Consider the following 18,613-nt stretch of genomic DNA (forward strand, 5'->3'; position numbering starts at 1 on the left):
AGAATTATGCCTTTTTATCTTGCATTTCAGATTCTAGGCTGGCTGTTCCAGATACTCGGGATAGTACAGCCACTTGTAATGATGATACATATGCCTTTTTGACTTGCAGTTATGATCCTTCCACGGATGCATCAGCTTTCAGTGTCAATGAAACACTGAATACTTGGTATTTTGACAGCGGTGCCTCCAAACATATCACTTCTAGGAAGTGTCTCTTTACTTCCTTGCATTCACCTCCCGTTGGTAAGAAAGTCACTTGTGCCAACAACTCGTCATATTCAGTACGTGGTACAGGAGAAGTTGAGCTTACCGCCATTGATGGCTCAGTTTTCAGACTTTCAGATGTCTTATATGTGCCTGGTATCACCAAGAATCTCCTTTGAGTGTCCACCCTTAACAGGGCTGGATTTCAAGTCATCTTTGAGGATAACATGCGCTGTCCGGGACAGAGAAAATGATTATGCCTTGAGATTATCTGGTACTTTGCTGCATGGGCTTTTTCAGCTTGATCTTTTTGAGAAAAGAGCAGCTCATGCTCTTGCAGTTTCTACTCCTACTGCTGCCATGCAGAATGCAGAGTTATAGCATGCCAGATATGGCCACATGCATTACAACAGCTTGATGACACTTCAGAAGCACTCTATGGTTGATGCATTGCCACCTCTTGAAATACCTCCTCCACATACCTGTGAAGGGTGCATTTTAGGCAAGATGCACAGATTCCCCTTCAAAAAGGATGGTTCAATTAAAGCTGTCCGAAAATTACAGCTTATACATAGTGATGTCTGTGGTCCCATGAGGACTCCGTCATTGGGTAATCATCTCTACTTTGTTACTTTTATTGATGATTACTCCAATTTTACTTGGGTCTTTGGGCTGAAGCGCAAATCAGAAGTGTTCATGGTGTTTAAACACTTTTCAGCCATGGTTGAAAATGAAACTGGACTCAAGATACAGACACTGCGCACAGATAGAGGTGGGGAATACTTGTCTGCAGATTTTGATGCTTTTCTGAAAGGCAAGGGTATTGTGCATCAGCTCACAGTGAGGCTGACCCCTCAGCAAAATGGCAAAGCTGAGAGGAAAAATAGAACTCTTATGGAGATGGACAGATGTATGCTGAAAAGCAAACACATGCCTCACAAATTCTAGCTTGAAGGTCTAATGTGTGGCAACTACATCTTAAATCGAGCTCCCACTAAGGCTTTGAAAACAAAAACTCCCTATTAAGTCTGGAATGGGAAAAAGCCTTCAATGGATCATTTCCGTGTCTTTGGATGCCTTGCATATGCTCATGTGCCAGTTGAATTTCGGCATAAGTTGTCAGATAAGGCAATTAAGTGCATATTTATTGGGTACAGTGCAGAAAGCAAGGGGTACCGTCTCTACAATCTTGCTACACGCAAGATCATTGTCAGTAGAGATGTGATATTTGCAGAAAATTCAGCTCACTCAGGCTGAATTTCATATGCCTTCTTCTTCAGAGGATGTTTTTGAGGGGTTGCTACCCATTGCCTTGGGTTCCCCTGCTGATATTTCTGATAAAAATCAGAACTTACAGCCACCTCCCGATGCTCCAGTTCAGCCACAGGATGTCTTGCCACCTCCACAAGCAGTGGAACAGATAGTTCAGCAAGAAATTGCAGACATACATGCAACAAAAACAGTCCCAAACTGGCTGTTACGGACTCTCAGGGAGAGTAAGATTGATGCTCCATTACCTGGCAGGACTCCCAGTGCAGAAAGGCACATGGAAGGTGCTCATTCAGTGGAATCAGCATATGCAGGTACTCTTCTCGATGACGAGGAGCCTGCAACATTCGAAGAAGCAAAGGACAATGTGCATTGGATGAATGCCATGCACGATGAGTTGCAGTCCATTAAGAAAAATCAGACTTGGGATGTCGTAGACTTGCCACCAGGTAAACATGCCATTGGTACACGATGGGTTTTCAAGGTGAAACAGAAGCCAGATGGCTTCATTGACAGATACAAGGCAAGGCTGCTTGGCAAAGGCTATGCTCAGGAAAAGGGCATAGATTATGAGGAGACTTTTGCTCCTACATCCCCGATGACCACCATCCGATCTGTTATTGCAATGGCTGCACATTTTGAGGGGAATGTTCATCAGTTGGACATTAAAACAGCCTTCCTAAACGGAGACTTGTTGAAAGAGGTGTATGTCAAACAACCTCCAAGCTTTGAAATTACAGCAAATGCACTTCAGGTATGCAAGCTAAATAAAGCTTTGTACGGGCTGAAACACGCCCCTCGTGCATGGAATGCCAAGATTCATGCCTTTTTGACCAGCAAGGGGCTGCATAATAGTCCTACTGAGAGCACCCTCTACATCAAGAAGGATGGGGGGGAAATTTTAGTCATCATTCTTTATGTCGATGACTTACTGCTCACAGGGTCCAATGAAGATAATATTGCAGATTTCAAAGCTCATTTGCAGACCAACTTTGACATGTCAGATTTGGGGCTGCTTCACTTTTATTTGGGGATCCAGTTCTCTCAAGAGAGACGTGGCACTGTTATGTCTCAGTCCAAGTATGTGCAGAAACTCTTAGACAAATTTAACATGCATGATTGTAAGCCCATAGCCACTCCCATGGAGCCAGGGCTGAAACTCACAATGCATGATGCAGCAGAATCAGTTGATGCCACATTTTACAGTCAGGCTATTGGATGCCTCATCTATCTCTGCAACACTAGACCTGATATTCAGTTTGCAGTATCTCAGGTGAGCAGGTATATGCACAGCCCAAAAACTATGCATTGGCAGGCAGTTAAGCGCATCTTCCGTTATTTGCAGGGCACGAAGTCTTTTGGCTTGTTATTTCCCAGGGGGGTTGACTTGCAGATGCATGCCTACAGTGATTCAGATTGGGCTGGTGATTATGACACTAGGCAGTCCACTAGTGGCAATTGTTTCTTTTTGGGTAAAGCTTGCATTTCCTGGCTGAGCAAGAAACAATCTACAGTGGCTACCTCATCATGTGAAGCTGAGTACAGGGCAGCTTTCACAGCAATAGTTGAATGTGTCTGGCTGCGTCGTCTATTTGCTGATCTTCATCTGTCATTGGAGGGTCCTTCTCCAATTCTCACTGATAGTCAGAGTGCCATTGCAGTGGCAAAGAATCCAATGTTTCATGCTCGCACGAAGCACATTGAGGTTCACTATCATTACGTCAGAGAGAAGTTGCATGCAGGAGAGATCAGCATGATCTTTGTGTCCACACATGACAATGTTGCAGATATTTTCACCAAAGCACTTCCACGTGAAAAGTTCGAGGCATTTCGCAGTGCCCTGAACTTATATCCATTTGATGATTAATCATCCTTGTACATGACATTGGCACTACAGGGGGGTGTTAGAATTATAGATATAATTCAGCAGTGACCAATGTAATTTAATAAGCTAGTTAGGGGCACTTTTCCCTTTTTAAGAGGTTTTTTCCCCTAACCGCAGTTAGTCCACTAACTATGGTTAGTGACTACTAAGGTTTTGTTACTAGGACAAAACCTTATCTCACTCTTTTTCAGTTGTACTCTTACACTCTTCTATTGCAACTAAGCTCTCAAGCTTTCAGCTCTCAGCTCACTCTCTTGCTCTCTCTCTCCCCAAATCTTACATGGCAACCAGCCATGCCTTGTACCTGTCAATAGACCCATTTGGTTTCCTTTTTACCTTGAAAACCCACTTGGTACCAATGGCATGCTTACCTGGCAAATCGACAACATCCCAAGTCTGATTTTTCTCTATGGACTGCAACTCATTGTGCATGGCATGCATCCAATGCACATTATCCTTTGCTTCTTCAAAAGAGTCAGGCTCCTCTTCATCAAGAAGAATCCCTGCATAAGCTGTCTCCACTGAAAGAGCCCCCCTGCGTGCCTTACTGCAGTACGAGTCCTACCAAGCAATGGGGCCTCAAGCCTACTCTCCCTGAGAGTCTGAAGCAACCAATTCGAGACTGTTTTGGCTGCGTGTATCTCTTGAATCTCTTGCCTGACAACTTCATCCACACCCTGTGGAGGTACAAAATCAGCCGGTGGCTAAATCAGGGCATATGGATCTGGAGGAGGTTGCTGTAAATTCTGATTTTCAAAGGGAAAACCAAATGCTATAGGAAGCATCCCCTCAAACACATCATCTGAAGAAGCTGGAATCTGAAATTCAGCATGTGTATGTGCTGAATTTTTCAGAGAATATAACATCTCTACTAACAAAAATCTTGCGTGTAGCAGGATTGTAGAGACGATAGCCTTTGCTTTGTGAACTATATCCCACAAAAATGCATTTAAGTGCTTTATCTGACAACTTGTGTCTAAACTCCATAGGCACGTGGGCATATGCAACACAACCAAAAACTCTGAAATGGTCCACTGAAAGCTTTCTCCCATGCCATGCCTCATAGGGAGTAATTGTCTTCAAAGCCTTTGTAGGAGCCCGATTCAAAATATAGTTGGCACACATAAGGCCTTCAAGCCAAAACTTGTGAGGCAACTTCTTACTTGTAAGCATGCATCTATCCATCTCCATGGCAGTGCGATTCTTCCGCTCAGCTTTGCCATTCTATTGAGGTGTAAGCCTCACTATAAGCTGATGCGTGATGCCTTTCTTCTTCAAAAATGCCTCAAATTCATGAGACATATACTCTCCCCCTCGATCTGTGCGAAGTGTCTGCACCTTGAGTCCTATCTCATTCTCAACCATAGCCACAAAGTGTTTGAAATGCATAAACACTTCTGATTTTGCCTTGAGACCATAGACCCAAGTGTAGTTGGTGAAGTCATCTATGAATGTAACAAAATAGAGATAACCCCCAAAGGCAAGTGTCCTCATGGGACCGCAGACATCACTGTAAATAAGCTGTAATTTCCGTGTAGCTTTCACTGCACCATCCTTCTTGAAAGGAATTCTATGCATCTTACCAAGGATGCAACCTTCACATGCATGAGGAGGAGGCGACTCTAAAGGAGGCACTGCATCGACCATATCATGCCTCTGAAGTGTCATTAAGCTGCCATAGCTCATGTGCCCATACTTCACATGCCGTAACTCCGCATTCTGCATTGCAGCAGTGGGAGTACTCACTGATAATGCAAGATCGGATCTTTTTTCATATAGATCAAGCTGAAAAAGACCCCGATACAAAGTGCCAGATCACATCAAAGCATAGTCATTCTCTTTGTCTCTGACTGCGCACTTGTCATCATCTCAAACAACCTGAAATCCTCTTCTATTGAGTGAGGACACTGAAAGCAAATTCTTCTTTATGCCTGGCACATAGAGAACATCTGAAATTCTGAAATCTGTGCCATCAGTGGATGTGAGAATAATGTCTCCTACTCCACACACTAAATAAGAAGAATTATTTGCACAAATCACCTTCTTTTTGGTGGGTGGAGGATGCAGAGATACAAAAAGACTCTTCTTGGAAGTGATGTGCTTTGAAGCACCGCTATCAAAATACCAAGTATTCAGTGTCTCGTTGACACTGAGAGAGCATGCATCCTGTGAAGGATCATAGCTGCAAGTTAAAAAAGCATATGGGTCATCATTATTAGTGGCTGTAGCATCTGAACTACCCACTGAAAAATCTAAAGTGCAAGACAGAAAGGCATAGTGCTCTTCCACAAAGTTGGCTGCAACATCTCCCCCATCATGAGAATGTGGAGCTGATGCATCTGACACGGCCATACCAGAATCCCTTTTCTTCTCTTTGGCTATGCGCTTCTTACATTCTCTAATATAATGACCTAGCTTCTTGCAATAATGACAGATGCCCTTCTTTTTCTGCTTATCTGCATCACCCTTTGCCTTATAAAAAGACTGTCCAGAATCAGCTTTATGCTTATGTGTGGGCTGACTGGAATGTGGCTTTTGCTGCTCTTTATCCTTGGGCTTGAACTTGGAGAGCATGGCATACTCGCCAGCCCGGGTTGCCATATTTCTGCGTGTATGCTCCTCCTGCAATAGAAGTCCTACCAACTCGTGAAAAGAGAGAGGATTGCTGCCCCCCCTTAATGACAAATTCAACGAGGTGTGGAAACCGAGATAGGACTCAGGGTGATCATCTCTGAATTCGGAATGACTTCATCAATATTCAGCAACTGTTCCTTAAGTCCTGAAGCTTTGTGAGGTGAGAATTCATGGAATCTCCCTCATCCATATGCGTATGGGAAAGCTCTCGCTTCATAAAGGAAACTCTGGCATCATTTCTTGCTGCAAACATACTTTCTAGTATCTCCCAAGCTGCCATAGATGTCTTGCATGACCGAATGTGAGGTATAATGAACCTCTTGACAGATAGAGAATCACTTAAAGAGCTTGTGCATCTCTAGAGTCCCATCTTTTCTGCTCTCCTGTGGGAGCTCCTGAAACGGCTGCTCCAACTACTTGTGCTGCATTTGCACCTCTACCCCTGACTCCAGCTGTAGGAGTGACAGGTGTAGCCGATGTATATGGTCTTGCTTCATCTCCATTGACATAATCCCAAAGATGTCTACCAACCAAGATATTGCGAACCATGAAACTCCACAAGGAGTAGTTGGTGCCCTCCAATGTGAGAACTCCGAACACCTCATTAGGGTTGTTTTGAGCCATTTTCACCAGATAATCTCAAAAAACACAACAAATCGACCAAGTAAAAGCCCTTCCTGGGATGTAAAATGCACAAGTAAAATCTGCAAAGAAAATCTGCCCACAGTGACAAATACTGTCACAGCCTATCAAAGGCTCAAAATGCACTTCAATGCTCTGTTGAATGCCCAAAAATCTGCAAATAGAATCTGCAAAAAGTGGCAAAAGTCTGCAAATTGACTCGTACTAAGTCCAAAACTGCTTGAAAACTTCCAAAATGCTCTTTTACCTACAAAATTGCAACCCAAATGCAAAAGTCCCAATTTCTTGCGAAAAATTGCATACAAAAGAGGGCAAATGATCTGAAAGCCCCAAATGTTGCATAAATTGCACTCTCCAACAAGAGCCCCAAATTTCACTGCCAGATTGCAAAAGTCCCAAAATTCTCCAAAACTTGCAGATCTACTGCAATGTTTGCTACAGCTTCAAATGTGCTCCCAAAAGCGAAGCCAAACAATGGCTAATGCACAACTGAGCTTGCAAATGAACTTTGCCTGCAAATGACCGACACTGAACACCTTCAGCCTACAAAAAATCCTGCAAGTAAATCATACAAACATTCTGTACGGATTGTACAGACGGCCATACAGAACTGTGCGGGCGAAAATTGACGCGCAATACAGACCTGTACGGGCTGCCATATAGAAATGTACGGACAAAAACTGACGCGCAATACAGAAATTTGTACAATTGTACGGATTGTACGAGCAGATTTTCCTGCATGGGTGTACGAGCGAAAGCAAGTGCAATGGAGCTGTACGGACGTCCGAGAGCTGAAGCTTGGCGATGGAGCATAAATGCGGGAACTAGAAGAAAGAGGCTGGGAGCAGGGAGCAGGTCCGGGAAGGAAGTGCTCTGATACCAAATGTGAGAAAATGCGAGAGAGCAAGAGTAAGCAAGATGGAGAGAGTGAGCTGAACGTAGTTCACTCCCGAATGTCGACTGAACTGAAGTGAATGAAGTGTGAGTACAAGAAAAGAGATAAGGGTTTTGTGTGCCCCTAACTCACTTATTACATTACATTGGCCACTACCTAGAATATATTAATAATTCTAACAAATGTGGCAATTGGAATTCCCAAACTTCAGTTTTTTGAAAAAGTTTGCGAAGCATGTTGCTTCGGTAAACAAAAGCCAACCAATTTTGACAGAAGCACCTCTCGAGCACAAGGTATTCTTGATTTGATACATACATATGTATGGGGTTATGCAGAGAGTTGCAGCATCAATGGTCCACTTTACTACTTGACTTTCATCGACAACTACAGTAGACATTGTTGGGTCTACTTTCTAAAAGAGAAATCTGAAGTGTTTCCCAAATTTCAAGAATTCAAAGCCATGGTAGAGAACCAAACAATCTTAAAAGATCAAAGTCATAAGATCAGACAAAGGAGGTGAATACATCTCTTCAGCATTCATGACCTTTTGCTGAAACAATGGCATTCAAAGACAATTCACTTGTGCAGATACTCCTCAGCAAAATGCAAGAGCTAAAAGAAAGAACCTACTTTAGCACACAGTGCTAAAGCAATGCTCAGTGAGAAGCATCTTCTAAATCAATATTAGGCAGAAGCGATTGCCACTGCAAACTACTTGCTTAATTGACTTCCGATCGAACCGATTTAGGGTATGGCACCTTATGAAGCATTCATTGGATACAAGCCACGCATTGGGCATCTCCGCATATTTGTTTGCATAGCATATGCCCACATACATGACGATCATTACATAAGGTTGGATGTGAAGTCACGTAAATGCATCATGGTTGGCTACAGTAAAGAAAGCAAAGCATACAAGGTGTACGATCCCATCAATCGAAAGGTCATCATCTCCAAAGATGTAATCTTTGATGAAGATCAGAATGGAAAACATCAAATTCTCAAGAGACAGACACACCGATTACTCAGTCACCTACAGAAAAGGTTGACGAAGAAGAGCAAGAATTGCTAGACACCCCTCGAGAAGAGCAGCAACTCAGACGGTCTACTAGGAAAAGTAGACCACCAGCAAGATTGACATATGCTCAAAAAGGAAAAGCAATTCAAATTGAAACTATCAATTATGCTCTTATGACTACCATCATGGCTACAGAAGAGTTAGTGTACTTCGAAGACGCAATTGACAAACTAGATTGGGAAACTACTATGAATGAAGAAATTGTAGCATTATACAAAAACAATACTTGGGAATTATGCAACCTTTCACCAGGTAAGAAGGCCATAGCAAACAAATGGGTTTACAAAGTCAAGTACAATCCAAATGGAAGCATTGAAAGACAAAAAGCCAGACTTATTGCAAAAAGTTTTGCATAACAATATGGTCAAGACTATGATGAGACTTATGCTCCAGAAGCAAAGATGAACTCCATAAGATTTTTGATATCACTAGCAACACTCAGCAGATGGAATGTGTACCAACTAGATGTCAAGAATGCTTTTCTCAATGGTTACCTAGACGAGGAAGTCTACATGCAACAATCAGCAAGTTATGTTGAACCAGGGGAAGAGCATCAAGTTTGTCATCTCAAGAAAAGTCTCTACGGCTTAAAGCAAGCACCCAGAAGTTGGAATAGCAGAAGTGTTTTGCTAATCTGGGATACATGAAGTCCAATGTAGATCATTCTCTCTACTACAAAGTTCAAGGGAAAGACCTTACTATTGCGCTTTTATATGTAGATGATCTGATTGTAACAGGAAGCAATGGTAGCTTCATCAACAAGCTAAACCAAGACTTATTTGTAGAGTTCGACATGAAAGATCTTGGACTTATGCATTATTGTCTTGGTATTGAGTTCTGGAGAGACTCAGACAGCATCTTCATGAGTCAACAAAAATATGTTGACAGTCTCTTGAAGAAGTTTTATATGGCAAATTGCAAGATTATAGCCACTCCCATGGAGCAGAGTTTGAAACTTTAAAAGATCCAGAAAAACCTACAATCAATGACGAATACTATCGATAGCTCATCGGATCTCTTATATATCTAACTATCACAAGACCAAATATTTGTTATGACAGTAAGTTCACTTGCACAATTTATTGCAAATCCGAAACAGTCTCACTGGAATGTAGCCAAAAGAGTCTTGAGATACATCAGAGGTACTAGATAGTTTTGAATAGAATATAGAGAAAGTCATCCAAGGTTGCATGGATATTGTGACAGTGACTATGCAAGAGATCATGAGACCAGGAGATCTACAGAAGGATATGCATTTCTCCTTGGTAAAGGTGCTATATCATGGCTCTCAAATAAACAGCCCACTGTTTCTTTGTCTTCAACAGAAGCAAAATATAGGGCACTCACAATAAGTGCATGTGAGGCTATATGGCTCAGAAGACTATTGTCAAAAACACATTACTTTGATGAATCAAAGCCAACAACAATATACTGTGATAATCAATCAGCTCAAGCATTAGCCAAGAATCTAATATATCACTCCAAGACAGCGTGTTGATGTCAAAGAGCACTTCATCAGAGAAAGAGTGTTACTTGGTGACATCACATTGCAACATTATGACAACAAAGAGAATATTGCAAATATCTTTACCAAACCACTTGGCAAAGAGCTTTTCAAGAAGCACCGACAAGCTCTTGGTTTGACGCAGAGGAAGGACATTCCCATTAAAGGGGTGTGATGCAATGTAATGTTCAGTCCTTCTTTCAATTCCCCCCCAAATAGATCACAAAAGAGCTTTATCAAACACTCCTCTTCTCTTCTCATGAAAGAATGAAAGAAGAAGATGAAGAAGTAGGGATGAAAATGAGAAAGATAGAGATAGAGAAAGAGGGAGCTTGCCCCCCAAGCTATCCACTCACGTAGGCACTAGGGAGTCAGTGTTCTGCTAGTCACCACCATCAAATGCCTCCATTTGAGACATCCATGGTGGTCAATGTTGTCGACACAGAGAGGAGGAGACGATGACGTGGATCCATGGAGAGGGCACCTATTGCCAAGGGGCCATTGGGGTTGTTGAGCCCATGCATGTAAGTTGCAATGATAGGTAGCCAGCCAGTAGGATAGGCATGCCACTAGCAAGATAAGTCACTGACCCCTACCTTGTGGAACAGTACATTGAGATACTGGAGGTGTGGGTTAGCACACAAGATGATGAAGAGATCCTCTACTTGTTCCTGAAAGCTAGCTGATGGAGCAATTCTTCAACACTGTGGATATCTGACCACAATGTGTCATTGAGAGGGGGTGTTGGATAATGCTTTGTTAGGATCACCACCTGGGCCTTCCAGCATCATGCAACTAGGTGAGTCTCGTGATCACCTCCATTGATCAACAACTCGAACTTGTCAAAGTCCTTGTCACTAATATGTCAAGGGTAATCGTGCAACAGGTGTCAAAAGCCTTTTACAATGAGCGACCCCCTTCTGCCTATACGGAAGGCTTTCACCCTCCATTCTCCAACCAACTAAGAATTCATGTACAAACAACCATCCCATAGCAATCTAGAGAAATCTCCAATGACTTATACACCTAGAAACTTAGTTCAGTATTGCTTGTCATCAGAGAAGCCAAGTGCCTCCCATAAGTGCAATCATCTTCCATGCCTTTGTGTGAACTTGTATTCACGCTCCCCCTGGTGAATTCTAGCTGATGAAACTCCATCTGTGGATGAGTTCCTCCATCTTTGCAGATGGTACAGGACTGATCTTCAGGTCCCAAGACTAAGCAACACCAACCTCCATCACAAAGACTAACTCTATGCTCCACTCTTTGATGTCTGTCATGAACACCGTCATCCCTGGGTTTGCAAACTCTATCTCAATAAGATATGGAGTCATCACCAAGAAAGGCTCCTGTTTTAAAACATTGGCAAATGCTGTGTTGGTAGTGATGCTCCTCCTTCGCTTGGTCAGCCGCCTTCTTGTAGTCTTCAGTAAAATGTCTAGGTATGTTGCATTTGTTATATATTTACTGACCATAGGTGTGAGTTTTCTTTGTGAGTTCATGTGTCACATGAACTCACAAAAACTCACTCCTGTGGTCAGTAAATATATAATAAATGAAAATAGGATATCCAATAATGATTCATAAATGTAGTGGAGGGACGTGTAGGTGTGTTACATTTTCTCCGTTGCCAAAACAGTTTTCCTCAAGGACAACAACTAGGTTGGGGTAGCCAACTGTAAAGCCTCCTCATACAGCTGAATGAGATGCGGATACCCAGATAAATAACGACGGTCTACCCATTTTGCATCAGTGCTGGGATTTCAGCATGCACCCCCCATGTATGCTTGTCCTGATGATCAAGGATTTACTCAGATACGACATTCTCATCCTCATCGACAACCTGGAGTTGCTCGTCATCCATAACCGTGGATGGTATTAATCCCTTATAATGCTTAAGAAGGCTGACATGAAACTGTTATGGATCTTCCAATGTGGTGGAAGATGTAATCGAAAGGATACGTCATTTATCTTTTGAGAAATCTGAAATGGGCGGTATATACTACAAGGCAAGCTGTCATGACATAGATAACTTGATTGCTAACCTTAGATTTCAGCCTTGCTTTATTGAACTCTAACAATACCCAATCGCCATCCTTAAACTCAACGGCCCTCGGTCCCTTATTTATAAAGCTTCTTTGGCGCTCTCGAGCTTAAAGGATGTGCTTGTGCACATAAAGACATACCTCTATGTCCTGCAAAGGTGGAGTTGTGACACTCCTCAATCACCTCCTATTTCATTCCCTTGTCGCACAAATTTTATTTTGGTTCCATATGTACCCATCACGCACATAATAATCCCTATGTCCTCCCTCGCTCAATTTTCTCCATATACGTGAAATATCTGGTTCATCCTTGTACTCTTCCTTCAGAACCGATAGCTCTCATGGTGGCATTTCGAAATCGCATGTACATGTGGTCTAGGAGAGAAGGCATTGGCTACCACATTCTCCTGCCCAAATACCTAGAGCCACCCTGGGACACTGGTACAATCATTGGTCCAAGTCATGAACACTCCAAAGTCTTCAAAATACAAGGGCGCCAACAGATCGATCCAGTTGTCCCCCTAAATGATAGGAATAGACCAAGCCCTCCAAAGTACTAAGGATCTGGGTTCGTTTCAACCCATTGGCGTTTTGAGAAAGGCTACCATGTGGGCAGCAAAAGTGCATCCTCCTTGAGTTAGTTTTAGAACAGCCCATGGAGCCACCCTCGTGGCTGACAATCAGACCACATTTAGGGCTGACTGTGCGGCTGCAAACAGTCCAGCCATGAGCCCATATCCAGGGCCAATGGGCTGGAGACATGCACAGCACATGCAGTGGGCAGTGCCCCATATATATAGGCCTCAAGATGGCAGCATAGGCCACTGCCAGTCAGAAGTAGAGTTTGCAGGGTCGGCAGTATGCAGACTCTGTGAAGGTGAAGACTTACAAAGAATGCAAACGTTTGCAATGCATGCAGAATTTGAATGCCAATGGGCCCTCCAATGGGGGAAGAGCACCGTCGTGAGAGTACTTGTTTGACCTATATGCAAGGCGGGAGAGAGATGGCAGATGAATGCACGGTCATAGAGAGAAAAGTGCTACATATGATCACAATGAAGGGGAGTACCTCTTCCTCAATGTCCTTTAAGATCACTCAAGTTCCATCTTCCCATTTCGACCTACCCTTAGCCTATGACCTATGCATCTACCATTCATCCCTTTTCTATTTCCCCTAGGACCTCGACACATGGGTGCACATCTGTATTAATAAAACAAGTGGTGCCGTCTGAAGCAGTGGCTCCAGCTTGACAGGCCCTATCTACTCAAATGATCCAAGGCCATAACAATATTGGTTGGTGTCCATCATAAATGCAAACACATGTTGCACCATTAAATTGGTGCATTGTTGTACTAACATTCTAACAAAATGGCCGTTTTCCTTGTCATGACAGACTGCGGTTGGCAATCCTGCAGTGGGGTCAGGCCCGTGGCAGAGTCAGCAATAGAATATGCATAGACTGGGTTGGCCCAGTCCGTGGCCAGGTAGGTTGAGGCTGGGATCTCGTCAGTCCGGTCAGCCACACCCATATTACACACCACCTGTAACATACCTACAGCCTGTAGGAGAGTACATGTGTGTGTGCAGGGACGTGAAGTCAGAAGAGCTCAACGTAGAGCAGCTACTGAAGCCTGTATGAGACACACGGTGATCTAGGAGAAGTCGACAGCAGGAGGTTCAGCAAACAGAGCCTGAGTTTGGTGGCACCCTACCTCGGCATATGTTTGCTGCAGGTGATTGTTCGAATTTGGCAGGCTTTGTACTTTGATTGAAATCTATATCTGAGATTGTTTTGGTTGTACACCTGTATGTACTTTCTCCATACCAGACATGTTCTCTTTCTATACATGCATGCACATGGAGAGAGTTGGAATTTGCAGTGACGTGTGATCTCTCCCTACTCTCTTCTATTGCAGAGGAGTTGGCTGTAACAAGCTACTATATTCTCTGAGATCTTCTGCATCAGAAGTTTAACAATATGCACCTGGGTATCCATCTAGATCACAACAAAAAATGGTTGAGCGAATGGCTTCTGAGGTTGGACAGCCCAGAGATACCTGATCAGAAATGCAACACTTGCAGCAATCCAAGCATGCAAATGGCAGAGGGATCCATCTAGATTCTAGATCGAGGTTGGACAGCCCAGAGATCACTGATCAGAATCGCAGAAATCCAAGCATGCAAATGGCAGAGGGGATTCGCTAGAGATGCTGCTACAAAAAATGGCAAAATGTCACCATGAAGAGCATCCAATATACCATGGCAGTTAGCTCAGCATGCCTACATCGCATTGTGTTCTGATTGTGTAGGAGAATCTGATAAGTCCAACATGGTCAGCCAGTTTTGATGTCACACACTTCCACAATTAATTCATCCATTACTTAGATGACAGACACTACTGTTAATATAATGAAGATGGCTATCCAGTTGAAGCAACAATTTTTGCATTTTCAAAGAGCCATCATAACTAAACTCAAACTATTCAATGCAAGACTGGGAATGTGAGTCTTCAATCAGCACCGATGATAGATTACCTGGACTATCGTACACCCCCTAACCTCTCCCTATCCCAAGGAGACGATGAGAATGTAAATTGTCAGTGCTCCCTTCGCTCATTAAGAAGAGCCAGTCAAGCTCCAAGGCTTCTATTCCAATGCATATTACTTGGACCATAAACAGGTGATATAATAGAACAATTATGAATAAATCGGACATAGCAAGTAAAGATATGCCTTTACAAATCATAGCTCCTTGTTCTTCTTTCTTCATCAGCAGAACCCAATTCCACACATTAGTGCTTGAAGACTTATCTAAACAGACAATAAGCAGCTCACCTCCACATCATATGTTGGCTAGTCCCATATGCTCCCCACCAAACAGCTGTTGATGGACTGTACGTTGCAACGGACATACCAAAGCCCCTGTAAAGACCACGAATGCCCTCTGTATGTAAAATTTTTCGAAAGGCGTCTATGCCACCATTGTACTTTGGAACGCCAGGAAGACCTTGCACCATCAACCTCTGAGTCACCTGGAAATGTTCCAAACACTATCAGCAGATTGAGAGCAAACCTGAATCAACTCGGCAAACACGCCTGCAAAGAGTTTCACTTCAAGTATAACGAACCCATAAATGGTGAAAACGAGCTCTGCATGAGTACTTAGGGGCCTTGCCGTAAATCATCTTTGCGGGTTTAGAAAGGTTAAGTCTCTTCTTCCCATGTCAAAGGCTCAAAAAAATTTCCGACACAAATATCGTACCACGTCAAGAGGAACGTAATAAAGCTCTGAGACTAAAGAGGAGATAAGTCCCGCAACAGCATTTGCGACAGCGGTTCTGGTTGCGTCTGGCAATTCTAGTCTTGACGTTACTTTGAAGGTAGACTCCTTTGACACTTCAAGCGTGGCCAAGAATATCGACCTGCCAGGGATTGAGCCAGTAACAGAAGTTCCAAATCCCCTGTAAAGACCACGGACACCGTCCGACTTAATAATGTTTTTAAAAACTCCAAAGGCATTGTAGGAAGCAGATTCTCCTGATGCAACTTGAATTCGTGTCTTCACAACAGATATGGGGTGTAGCACTGCGGAAACGGCGGAAAACAGCCCCGCACCTAACACATGAAACTTCACCTTGTCAATCCTGCAAGCAAGTGACGATGCAAACTGTTTAGGAATGCTGTCTCGATGAAAGCACCGATGATGATTACTTGAAGAAACCGATATACAGGCGACATTCTCACCTCTCCCAGCTTATATCCGTCTCGTGAGAGAGGATTGCATTGTTGGGATTTTTGCGCGGCTCTATCATTCTTTTCGAAAGAATGCCATGGGATGATCAAAGCGCTGGATGGAGGGGGGCTTGTATACATTTTGGCATAGCTGTGAAATAGTTCCGTGACGATCAAGAAACCAAATCGATCAAAATACCGGCAAAGGTGATCGATCCGCTGAAAGGCAAGGGATCCAGTGGTTCAAGCTCCGATTCAACAAACGTGAGCTCCAAGTCTTTGCTGCATCATTCTCAACGAAATCCATTGCCGACTTTGGGAGCGAGCCGCATTGCAAGAATGCTTCCTCAACCATCGTCTTCGGAGGCGTCTAGCTAGTTTTCAAAATAAGAATTTGTATCAACATTTGTGTCAACTCTACTCTATTCTCTCTCTCTCTCTAGATATATATATAGATATATATCCTTAAATATATATAGATATATATCTTAAGGAGAGGGTGGCTCCGGGGACGCTCTCGAGGCTAGGGGAGCTTCGAGAGGTTTGAGAGATTGCGTGTCATTTGAGAGAGGACAGTCGTTTGACCAGCTTGCGAGGCGAGCTTCAATCCCATCGTAGACGAGTGATGCAGCTTGTGTAACATTATGAGCTACCTGGTCACATCTTAAGTTTCACTAATCAGCTTTCCATAACTCAGCACGGTTCGCCACCCACTCACCAACTTTCCACAGGGACCCATTTGTTCTCTCAGAGGTCCACCCCGTCTCTACTTCGCATACTATGATAGTCCGATGCCCGTCTCAAGCCTGAAGATAATATTAGGTTTCACTACTCTAAAGTCCCCTCGATCACACAATCTTGGTGTCAAGAGTAGATCTGAATTCTAGTTGTGATGGATCGAATTACTCTTTATGCTTCTTTATGCTCTAGGTTTGGGACTCAAGCTCAAATTCAATAATGACGGTGGTGCTCCTTGAACACTCGTAAATCCTGCTTGATTATGATGGAGTCAGTATGGCCAACTTAGGGCATTACCAACTCTGGTCACGGTAAATTGCACGGTCAAGAAGCGAGTAACGCTTTGTTAATGAAAATTGCTCAAGTGTTATTAGGTCAAGAAGAGAGAGTATCGCTTGGAAAATCTACTACAATAAGATATAAGTTCCTCAAGCAATCCATGAGTGGGGTGTAGGCAAATGCTTGAGCCTTTTACAACATTGTAGGCCTCCTCCCATGACATACAATTGCCTCTATCCTATGAATGACTCAATAGAATCATACAGTCCTGATGGAAACGGTTGAGGTACAAGATTGGTGAGGTCTCTTGGGCAGCCTGGCTCCAATAATGGCTCTTAATTGACAAGGGTTCTCACCGCCCTTGGGGGGTTTAAGGTTCAAGCAATGTTTGTAGGGTTTAGAAAAGGGGTAGGGTAGGGTTTAGAAAAAGGGTAGGATTTAAGGTTCAAGCAAAGTTTCTAGGGTTTGGAAAAAGGGTAGGGTTGAGAAATCTAAGCTAAGAGTTAAGGGTGAGAAAGAGTTATGATGAGGTTCTAAAGGGATTATAGGTTCCAAAGAGGGTTGTAAAGTTGAGAAAGGGGAAAGGTAGTCTCCTTCACTAGTGCTAATCTTACAGATTAGGGAAGTATTTGAGGTGGACCGATGGGAAAGCGACCAATGCCATGTTAAGATGACACATACCCATGCATGAGGAGAGCTTCCCATTGGCTCCTCCTCTTACACACAGGACCACCCAACCCATCTCCTTCCCCCTTAATGATATTTGACACTCCCCAATCCACCATACCACTTGTATTTGCCCCAAACCTGCCCCACCCTCTTCATCGATCCGTGGTGGGTCCCAGTAGGCAAGATCATCCCTAGTCTACTCTTGCTCTGGTGTGTTGCTATATATGTGTATGCACACACACTTTTTTTGGTAAAATGTATGCACGCACACATACACTAACTGAAGATTATTGAAACCATTCATCTCAAATTGAATACCAAGCTGCTTTTGGCTATGTTAATTCATTGTCTTGGTTAGACAATGGTATTCTCCAAGCATTTCTCTAGCAAGATTGTTTGTTTTTTATAAGCAAGCTTTATAGACCAAGGTGGTGGTACTTCAAACACTTGTTACAATAGTGGGGTTGAGAAGTTAGAATACAACTATATAAGCTTCATGGCTTACCCCAACAACATCATAAGCTCCAAGCATCGCCTTTGCATCTGCAATGTCCTTGAAGTCCTTCATCATCTCTTGGGTCGCTTGCACATTTTGACCTGTTTGTCTTCATCGTTTTAGCATTGTAAAGACCTGAGATGGCTTCAATGAAGCTCTCAAAGTGTATGAGTATCAATAATATTGATGTGCATTGCTCTCATCATATCCTCCATGAAGTTTCCAACGAAGCAAAATGAATTTGTTATATGAAACCAAGAAGTAGGATCACGAATGTTGCATCGTAGAATGTTTTATGGGAAGACTTTACACCAACCTAGTAGCCCAAATTCTCCTCTTTCGAGCACCCCTATCTGTTGCTAATGTGTCCATTTGCTAGAGATGTCTTTTCTTGTCCTTGAACCCAAAAGGTGTTTCCTTGAGCTTCTACACTCATCGTGTCATCTTCTTCCATTCCTTCTTCATGGACGCTTGAATCCAAGAATATACAGATCTTTCCAAATACCTTTTTCTCTCACCTAAGTTTGAGAGTGACTCTTGCAA

General features: G+C 43.1%; 1 protein-coding gene across 1 annotated transcript in view; it reads right to left on the bottom strand.

Annotated features, from left to right (window-relative positions):
• Positions 1-16,287, bottom strand: part of LOC147887002 (uncharacterized) — a 43,056-nt gene extending 26,769 nt beyond the window's left edge. Inside the window, exons 1-3 of the mRNA XM_087394682.1 lie at positions 15,901-16,287; positions 15,419-15,800; positions 14,992-15,188 (exon numbers count right to left, since the gene is read on the bottom strand). Coding sequence (XP_087250808.1) covers positions 14,992-15,188; positions 15,419-15,800; positions 15,901-15,968 — 647 coding nt within the window. The 5' untranslated portion in view covers positions 15,969-16,287. The remainder of the gene's footprint in view (positions 1-14,991; positions 15,189-15,418; positions 15,801-15,900) is intronic.
• Between the last annotated feature and the right edge of the window lie 2,326 nt (positions 16,288-18,613).

The sequence above is a fragment of the Dipteris shenzhenensis genome, chromosome 23 (genome assembly GCF_047967505.1).
Source record: "Dipteris shenzhenensis isolate YYH24624 ecotype China chromosome 23, Dip_SZ_1.0, whole genome shotgun sequence".
Lineage (NCBI taxonomy): Eukaryota > Viridiplantae > Streptophyta > Polypodiopsida > Gleicheniales > Dipteridaceae > Dipteris > Dipteris shenzhenensis.